This window comes from Bombyx mori, chromosome 16, assembly GCF_030269925.1.
Source record: "Bombyx mori chromosome 16, ASM3026992v2".
In the NCBI taxonomy this organism is placed as follows: Eukaryota; Metazoa; Arthropoda; class Insecta; order Lepidoptera; family Bombycidae; genus Bombyx; species Bombyx mori.
The window spans coordinates 1055132-1065796 of NC_085122.1; the positions used below are offsets into that span (position 1 = coordinate 1055132).

At 35.0% G+C, this 10665-nt stretch overlaps 2 protein-coding genes across 2 annotated transcripts; one reads left to right on the forward strand and one right to left on the reverse strand.

Annotated features, from left to right (window-relative positions):
* Positions 1 to 707: 707 nt before the first annotated feature.
* Positions 708 to 4850, reverse strand: LOC101746011 (RNA polymerase II-associated protein 1). The gene has a single exon (XM_038016268.2). It carries the CDS (start codon positions 4642 to 4644, stop codon positions 1000 to 1002), a length of 3645 nt encoding a protein of 1214 aa, XP_037872196.1. The 5' UTR covers positions 4645 to 4850; the 3' UTR covers positions 708 to 999.
* A 2334-nt stretch (positions 4851 to 7184) lies between these two features.
* Positions 7185 to 8995, forward strand: LOC101740686 (translation machinery-associated protein 16 homolog). The gene has a single exon (NM_001098325.2). It carries the CDS (start codon positions 7309 to 7311, stop codon positions 7795 to 7797), a length of 489 nt encoding a protein of 162 aa, NP_001091795.2. The 5' UTR covers positions 7185 to 7308; the 3' UTR covers positions 7798 to 8995.
* Positions 8996 to 10665: the final 1670 nt, after the last annotated feature.

Below are 10665 nucleotides of genomic sequence, written 5' to 3' on the forward strand. Positions count from 1 at the left end.
TGACATTTTGAAACTAACTGTTAAGTAATTTTCCCGCGTAAACCAGTTGTCAACTTCATATATTTGCACGGCCGTCGACTGGGTTTAAGTAGAATAGTTATTTAGTTATTTTATCCAGTAGAATGCGGCCATTCTACTAAGACTTCACAATGGCTTCTAAGAACCAGACTAGTATTTCAAGACATTTTTTGTATTTCCCCGCTCTTGAGCACTTGCTGCCTAATAACAATTTTTTTTTTATAAATTAACACTTTCTTTTCATAAACACGAAAACATGCAAAAATTTACATGAGCTACATACCAAACAAGAAGATGGTAATTTAATTTTTGTTGTTGCCATTGGATTTATCTTTATTTCACTCCGGAATAAAAATAGGTACTTTATTTCTGATCCTCCTACGAGGTCCAGACGCCTACGAAACGACTCTCCTGTACTCTCACCCAGGCGTTCGAAGCCCCCTCCTGTTACTTCTTCAATTAAATTAATATAGCAATGGGTTATTTGGGTACCACTATATTACAAATAATATACGCCGCGAAGGATTCACGCGGTGCTTGAAGGACGGGACGGAATTAATGTTTCGTCGACAATTCAAGAATTTCGACCTCATATTTTAACGAGGGTGGTGGGGCTTAAGATTGGAACAGAAACGACTTACCGAAACGGGAAAAACAGGGGATATTAAGGGTTAATTAAATTAAAATAATTTAATTCATATTGAAAATTCAATCCTTTATTACTTATTACAAAAAGCCACGTTCGCCATGGGTAGTTAGAGAAGTCATAAAGGCTTTCGTATACTATAGTTGAGAGTTTACATTGAATAATGTAGCATGTGAGTTCATCGTGAGTTGATCTACAGGAACAAAAATCAATTTTGTCCACACAAATCAGGTTAATTGGAGAAAATGCTTCCTGAAGTTTAAAATGAATACCGTCAAAATATCTTATTGACAAAAATGTCAACAAGAAAAACGTTACATTGTATTTTAGTAATTTCAAGTGTTTTGTATCTGAGATCGATTCTTGAATATGTGCACGTGATGACTCGCAATTTTATGCATTATTGTATCCGGTCGTAGTAAATTACAGGATAGCGCGCGATGATAAGATTTAATCAAAGATTCGTCCGTCTCTTCTGGATAAAGATACTCATTTACTTCATAACAAAGTAGTTGTTCCGGGCAATCTAACGCCCGGAGACATCCAGCATATTCCGACCATATCAATTTCCTCCATTTAACATTATGCTTTTGAGCTAAAGGCACCAATACACATGCAGAAAACACGTCATCTCCATAGCTGACCGCTTGGAATTGTTCTAGAAACTGTGTGTAGAAATCTTGGAAGTTGTTCAAGCCCGTTAATTGTTTATCGAAATTGAAGGCTGATTTCTTTTTGAAAAGGACATTGGTGCATTTCTGCAGTAACATTCTAATTTTTGGTTGCAAGAATAACGAGTTGTCACATAAAAACACGCACATGATTCGACAAAATCTATCTGTTACATCAATATCATTGACTAAATCAGAAAAACAGAGTTCGTTAAACAATATCCATTCTAAGCTACATGTTATTATAAATTCCTTTTCGGTCGCTATTTGCGCTGACATTTTCTGGGCATGATCTCCGGAAACATGGGGAATCGACTCCGCCTCCTGATTTTTACTGTATAACATCAAAATTGGCAAATAAATCCAGTCTCTTGGCAAAATTGGCTCCATCCATTTTCTTAACACAACATTAGCACCTGTATCTTTGTAATTCAAGTTAATAACTCTACGGTAACATTGTCGTATGTCTTCTATGGCAGTTAAAGCTCTTGAGAATCCGTCTGCATCAGTCAAATTGACAAGATTTAACAACCTTTCGGCCGTGAACCAATCTTTGTTAAAAACGATACTTTCAAATAAGAAATCTAGTTCATATTTTTTATCTACCCTCAATGTGTAACACAATTTGTTAGCTACTGCATACATTACATCCTTTTTGCTTTCATCAACATTACACATAACAGATAATTTCATAACGTAAAAAACAAAATTAGTTTCCATTCTAGTGAACCAATTATCTGAAAGACTAGGAACACATTTAGATAATCTTTGCAAATAGTTCCAAACATGGTCTAAGAATATTCTAGAGATTTCTTTTTGATTGACTATTGTCAGTAATTTGAAAAGTGACATCAGCAGAGGTATGGGAGATGCAACTTTCAGTATTGGTAAAACTTTTTGAGCAGAATCAATGACAGTGCATTTTAGACTTATTAAGTTCTTAACTGAATACAAATCTTTATTTTCAATTTTTGAGAGCAAATTAGAGCAGGAACTAAGGTTGTTAATCACATTTTGAAATCCTTTAGAATAAGACAGTTGTTTCAGGGCATCACTCACGAACTTCACAGGCAATTGTTCAATTTCAATAACAGTATAACAGCAATCTAAAGCCGAGCATAAAATTCTCAGATGCGCACATGTATAATGTTCCATTTGCGATAACTGACCAAACCATTTCAATAGCCCTTCCTTCAACAACTTATAAACTTCAGTCTTGAAAGTAAGAAAATCATTTAAATTATGTTTCAGTATGTTATTTATCAGCTGCAAGACCACAGCTGCATGTGTTGCTGCCAACACAGAAGCTTCCACATTAATGTCTGTACCCTGAACGTGTTTGTATAAAGCTGTCAGTATGACTGGACACAATGAAATGGCACTATCATAGCTTAGTCCAAAATAAAGTAAATTTGATAGTATACAATATGACTCAGTCTGTATTCTTAAGCCATAACTTCTGTCAACTGCTGAACTCAGATACACAGAAATTGGTGCTAAAATATTGTATTTCATTAGTAAAATATTGCAAATTTCTTCAGTTTGTAGACTTAGAACTCTTAGTAGCTTTATAGCTGCTAAAACTGGTTTACCATTATATACAACTTGTGGTTTGAAGACAAAATTGACACCTGTCACCGGAACAAAATTTGTTATTATAGAGTTCATGAGGTGCTCCATTTCACAGATTCTTTTGGCAGTCTCGACAGAATCTCTACCTAGTCTTGTTAATATCTGTAAGCAATACTGTACACAGTTGAAGCTTGGTTTTATTGACTCTAATATATAGTATATCCTTTGCAGTATATCTGTTCTTAATAGGGCTGCAATTAAATCAATCTCTGCTAAATGAAAGTCTTTTAACTCTGCTTCTTTTGATTCTAGTTCCTCTATTTCTGATTTATCATTTTCAAAGCAAGGCTGCAGGTTTCCTTCTTCAAATCCTATCAATGCATCGAGCGACGCTTCATCTAACTTGTTGTACACTAAATTTCTCATTGCTTTCAAAGCAGGTTCAAGAATTATAACTTTATTTTCATCCATTGCAATTCTTATGATGAAAAACAACTTGCTCAATGGTATTTCTATAATGTCTTTGTAAGTTCCAGCACTATGATACTGGAGGATACCAGCAATTGTATTTAAGGCCATAACTCTCTGCTGTGTAATAGTTGACCGTGTCAACTCAATTAACTCTGTGATAGTATACCCAGGACGGTGCGGCTCTTCACCGTGGTGATATAAAGTTTTAGTCATATCAGTGTATTCCATTGTATAAGGTAGTAAATATCCTTTGAAATCAAACCTCGCTTCATAAGGCTCATCAGGCTTAATGTTTTTACTTTCATCAAGTCCTTCCATCCATTGAAGCTTGTCTTTCTCTAGCGAGTCGAAATGCAGCCAATTTTGTATTTCAGGGTGAGAAAGAACATCATTCTCCCATAATGTATCATTTTCAATTTCCTGAGTGCTTGTGTCCATTTCTACATTTTGGTTCACAGTAGCTAGCTTATTTATATCATCTCTTTCATTCAACTTTAGTGTTTGTCGAGTTGAGTTCTCATTTTGCATTCTCCGTGATTTAATAAAGTCAACCACTTTAGGATCTAAATTAGAGAATAGTTTTTGCTGTTCTTCTAAAATTTCTTTTTCGGACATCTTACTTAGAATTTTTATATTTTCATTGTGGATGTCATCAGAGTTTTCTGAAGTCAATATGTAACTTCTATCTGGCAGGTTTATGGTGTTTTGTTTATTATTTGAGCATGATGGTTCATCTACATCCATTTTATCAACTATATTTTTTTTAATTTTATTTAAATTTTTCTGATATATATACTTAGTGGCCTTAGAGTCTTTATTTTGTTTTCTTACAACTGGAAATCCTTCTGGTGGCATTGGCTTATAATCAAACTCAACTACAGTATCTAAATTCTTTTCGACAATGTCCCCTAATACAAATGGAAGTATTGTTGGATAGTAAACCTTGTCATCTTCGCCGTCAAGTTTCTTTTCGACTGGTTTTTCTGTATTTTTTTCATAAACATCAGTTATGACGGAGTTTCCAACTGTGTCATTACTTTTGGAACGTTTCTCGGAATGATTCTTAAGACCTTTACTTTGTGCGTACTTTGACGGCTTACGGATTTCTTGTTCATTCGTATTTGGTCTTTTGATTGGTTCAGTTCTTAAGTTAACGACTTGTGCTGCCGGCTGCAGGTTCTGATTCTGCCTCTTCTTGCGAAGGAACTCTTCTTGCATTTTTAAAATATCTTCTTCATTTTCACCTGGTGTTGGTCGTCTCAACATTGTTAAATTACAAATAAATCATCCACTTACAGAAACAGAGTGTTTGTTTTTTTTACCAAAATTATACACTACTAAGCAATTGTATTAACTTAAAGTTTAGTTATAATGAGGGTCAAATTTGGAGAAAATAAGCGAATAGCATCAATAATACACAGTTATTTTATGCCGACTATTTCTTTGCTTTGCACAGCTGTTTCTGACAGCAGCATTATTCAGTTTTATTTATATAGAACACAGAAAAGGCAAAGGAATCAGACTATACAACTTTAGTGGCTTTTAATTGTTCCAAAAGTTCGAAGACTATAATATACACATATTATTATGTTTCAGTAATATCACTTTCACACTACACCTACCAAACTTCATCTCTGCACTCCCCTAAGGTAGACTGTTAGAGAATGCCTTGGCATTAAGTCCGCCTTTATACTTTATAGTATAAGAAGTTATAAATAAATAAATAAATAAGACAGTATTACATGATGAAAAGTAAATTTTCAGACAAATAAAATCATGAAAGAGCTGATGAAATTAAAGAAAATGAAAAAGAATTGAAAATACTACTCTAGACGGGATTAATTCCGATACGACAGTCATGAGGTTGAAAGATGTCTCCACAATTTATGCCTCGAAGACATTGAAGCTTAAAGAATAACGGTATACTCATCTAAAAGACGTCCGGTATACTCGTACCAATCGATCGATTAAGATCAATTCTTCTCCCAACTAAGTCTTCAAAGTAGCTTACAGGTACTAGTGAAGGGGTAGTAAGATTTCCGCATCTCAAGCAGTAATAGATTTAGGCTTGATGCCACACTAGGGGCCTAGGCCCTGTTTATCGCGCCGCCCTTATTGTTAGAATAAAATTTATTAATTACTAGCTGACCCGGCCGACTTCGTTGTGCCTCAATCGATAAATAAAAGACCTAAACTTTTGTATAAAATAAACTTAAAACAAACAAAAGGAATTCGTCCGACGGGGGACACACCAAAGGAAAAACAAATTTGTTATTTTTATTTACTTCCGAGCATTTTCATATTTATCTACCTTCTCTGGACACTCTAGACTTCCACAAATAATTCAAGACCAAAATTAGCCAAATCGGTCCGAGCCGTTCTCGAGTTTTATCGAGACTAACGAACAGCAATTCATTTTTATATATATACATCAATTATGATCAAATATTTTTATTTTAAATATAAATATCTTTATAATTTTTTTTATAAAAAATAATCTGACATTATTTTCAAAGGTGATCTTTAGTTCTTTACTTTTAAAGTAACTGAAATTAAAAGAAAGAAAGAGAAGTCGAGGAAGATTGCCAACCAGGTGGACGGACATTATCAAGGAGGCCACAAACACCAGCGTCCCGGGCGCCATTAAGCAGGCCGAATGCAGGCAGCATTGGAGGAAGTTGGTGCAAAAACTGGACCAAGGTGGTCACGACCCTCAGCAATGAGGAAACGACAGAGAAGAAGAAGAAGAAGAAGAAATTAAAAAAAAATATATTACCCTCAAATCATGCCGCCCCAGGACCGGGCCTCACGTGCCTAAGCGTAAATCCATCATTGACCTCAAGCAATCCCTCTGCGCAAAAAAACGAAAGGAAATCACGTTCTTCATTATATGTTCCAACTTACACGGTATGTAAACAATTCGTAAATATCTTACAAAAATTTATAAAATTCCTGTCATTACTGTAAGGACAATTCCCCAGGTATAAAAATCACCACCCTCTCTCATAAGCATAAATCAATGTTAAGTTCAAGTTTGAAACATAAAAACCGGTAAACAACGCAAGTTGAAACTTCAAACTTAAAAATCAAAAGGATGGTTGAACTTAGGTTAAGACGTCAATGGATTCCGGGAGCCGTTTATGACTCGCAATGAAAATAATTTTAAAAAACACACGTCACCGTCAGTTGGTATGGCTTTTTTTATATTTCTGTCATCCGGTCTGCGAGAAGCTTTAGTAGCCCCATAAGCTACCAGCGAATAGGTAGGGGGAGAAAATCAATGATCTATCGAATAGTACATTGTCATTTGTAGGACTTTCTGGCAGAAACGCGAAGAGCGAAGTTGTGTAAATTGTTTTATTTTGTCTATTTAATGTTTCTTCAGGTTTAAATGTGTATGAACGGTGGCTTATTAACTGTTTAGTATCTCTGAAAGTGCAAAAATCTGGCAAAATGAAATAAAGACGCTGGACGTAGCTTCTCGGGATCCTCCAAAAAGTCCACTGCAAAAGTTTCAGTAAATAACAACCATTTTATTGAGATTAAATTTCATTCCATATCATTTCGTCTCATTTCATTTTATCTCATTTAATTTGATGCCAATTGATTAATGTTCCAAATAAATCAACTTCATTTCATTTCACTTCATATTATCATTTTTCATAAAAATAAATATAAAAGGTTAGGCTGTATATTACGATACTTTTGCCTTTCCAGTTGGAAAATAAAACCACTACTGTCATTTCCACGTGCGATCACTGATAGTTGACCATTAGGTTATATATAATCTTACTCTATGGTTGACCAGTTGACATCTCAAATATATTAAGTGTATAATCTATGGTCTTTACAGCAAAATAAAGATAGCTCTTAAACCTATTTGTCTTTTTTTATATCAAACTATTACTTTATTTTACCATTATAATAAAAATGGGAAATCTGAAGAAAAATTTAGAGAAACTAAAACACCCTAACAGTAGAAAAACTATGACATTAGCTAAGAAATTGAAGAAATCTGAGAAAAAGGATCAAAGCAAACTCGGTACTCATATTAAGCAAAATTTAATCGGCGAAAAAATCATGTGGTTCAAAGAGAGAATACCAGAGGAATGCGAAGTTTTTGATAAAGAACAGACACTGAAATTAATCGAAAGCTATTTAAGTCGTTTCGATGAAGAACTAGAACAGATCGCATTAAAAAATTCAATTGGGCAAAGGAAAAACCGTCAACACGCGAGTAGGGAAGACGTTATAAATATGACGAGGAAAAAGGAACAGGACGAATTTGAGACTTGCGGTATAGAAATACCGGATTTAATGGACCCACAACAAATGAACGTGTTGAGGAATTGGAATGGTGAACTGAGATTTCTTCAGCATTTTAAGTTAAAAAGATTCACTAAGAAAATTTTGATGTAGTTTCTTTAAGGTTCTAATTCTTCTTCAGAAACACAGGTGTAAGAGATTAGAGAATTAGAGAAGATTAGAGAATCCATTATTAGAGTAAAATAGTGTCAGCTACAACCTCGAAACATATTTTAGAGCTATATAAGCTATATTAAAAAATAAATAGAGCCTTTGTAGACGTTAACTAACAAACAACAAATATTGAAACAGCATTGTTATTGAACTGTATATTGTTATTATTATACTTAAAATGTTAGATTAAAATTTACACGCTTAAGTCTTAAAACAAATAAATTTTACTATTTTGTTTTATTTACATACAGGCTTGAAATTCCAACAATCACCATGTTGGTCTTGATTTTTGACCTACTCAATAACCTACTGCTTGAACAACACTGATATGGCCTTTATGACGAAACCTTTTACAGTATTCACAGTATTTTACAGTATTTTTTAAAATTTTCATAATAATAATAATATTTCATAAGTTTCATATATTGGTTTTTTGTACTAAAATAAGTCATAATTTGGCTGAAATTATCTAAGAGGTGCTGGTTTCACATTAAAGAGTATGTGGGTATAGTGTGTATGTGTCTGTCTGGTGCGTTTTTTATTGCATTAATGGGTGGCTCATGTTCACGGCCCACCTGAGGTTAAGTGGTTATTGGACCCCATAGACATCTACAACGTAAATGCTATTATACACCTTGAGACATGAGTTCTAAGGTCTGTGTAGTTAAAACGGCTGACCCGCACTTCAAACCGAAATGCATTACTGCTTCATGGCAGAAATAGGCAAGGTGGTGGTACCTACTAGTGCGGACTCACAAGAGGTCCTGTCATCAGTAAAAAACTAGGATCTACTAAAAATATACATATATAATCATGCACTTTAACAGTTATAAATAAATGTACATTATATTCGTAAATAGAATTGTTTGAGTTTATTTTTGTTTGATTAATTATATTCATTTTATATGTACAAAACAACACATTTCGATGATTTACAAATAAATTTTGAATAAGGAAAAGTCTATTAATTTGTGTAAATGCATTTATTTATGTTATTTATTACTTCATGTGAACTGATAATTTTGTTAGTTTGTAGCCACTAGGCTTACCGCATATTATGAATATTGATATCACTAAAACATAAGTACTGTTAAAAAGAAAATGTTTTTTATACAAATAAAACCACAATATACTATAATGATTTCTATTTTTAATTAAAAATCCAGAATATTTACATCACACAGAAACAATTCGAATAACAGTCAAGTCTATTTATACAAGCTAAGAAATCACACACCTTTAGAATTATAGAGATTGAACCCAAAAAAATGTGTTTTTTGGAAAATATCAAATAAAGTTTTCAAACCGAAGAAGTAGAGGAAGGGGATGGAGTGAAAGAGACTGACGGATAAGTTTGTCTCTTTTTTAACCTACTTTTCGTCATTTGAATAGAATAGTCGCTGAAAAGGGTCGTTTTGAGTTGTTAGGTCTCCTTTGGAGGCGCTCGCTAATCCCACCCCTCCTGGCTGACCCCTTGCTCGCCCACATGTCCTGGTGAAACTGGAAAGGCCTTTGCGCCACCAGTAATATATAATTCATAAAAAAATAAAAATAAATTAAATAAAAAAGGGTCCTTGTAAGTCAATTTTTGAAAATAAAGTCAAAATCCAAAAATTTCGAAATGGATCTCTATGTAATTCTAAAGGTGCGAAATGCAGAAACTTAAGCTATAAAAGTATACATATTTGATTCACACAATTCACAATTCATGTAGAAATTCATTTTTTAAAATACAAAAAAAAAATATGATTGCAAAAAATCAATGCACTTCAAGCCCAGTATCCGTCTTGAGGCACTCACAGTGAACACAAATGTAATAGCGTGGCTTGAACTGACCTCAGAAGTCACATTTTTGAAGAAGCGAATGAAATTAATTATACAAAATTATCAATAATGTCCTTTGAGTTCGTTAAATAGTTAATATTAGCATTGCTCTGAATATTCTGTGCTGCCTGCATTCACTCTGTTCTGTGTGTTTAATACGAGTTTTTTAACGTTCTCGATAGCGTAAAAGTTAACTCAAATTTGTATGCAGTTTTTTTGGCGATCTTCTTGTATACCTTACTCACAGGTGGGCTGAAGCCTTGGAGAGCAAGGGCGAGGCTCTTGCTGTGAGCCTTGATATTGCGAAGGCCTTCGACAGGGTCTGGCATAGGGCACTTCTGTCGAAGCTACCATCTTACGGAATCCCCGAGGGTCTCTGCAAGTGGATCGCTAGCTTTTTGGATGGGCGGAGCATCACGGTCGTTGTAGACGGTGACTGTTCTGATACCATGACCATTAACGCTGGCGTTCCACAAGGTTCGGTGCTCTCCCCCACGCTTTTCATCCTGTATATCAATGACATGCTGTCTATTGATGGCATGCATTGCTATGCGGATGACAGCACGGGGGATGCGCGATATATCGGCCATCAGAGTCTCTCTCGGAGCGTGGTGCAAGAGAGACGATCAAAACTTGTGTCTGAAGTGGAGAACTCTCTGGGGCGAGTCTCCAAATGGGGTGAATTGAACTTGGTTCAATTCAACCCGTTAAAGACACAAGTTTGCGCGTTCACTGCGAAGAAGGACCCCTTTGTCATGGCGCCGCAATTCCAAGGAGTATCCCTGCAACCTTCCGAGAGTATTGGGATACTTGGGGTCGACATTTCGAGCGATGTCCAGTTTCGGAGTCATTTGGAAGGCAAAGCCAAGTTGGCGTCCAAAATGCTGGGAGTCCTCAACAGAGCGAAGCGGTACTTCACGCCTGGACAAAGGCTTTTGCTTTATAAAGCACAAGTCCGGCCTCGCGTGGAGTACTGCTCCCATC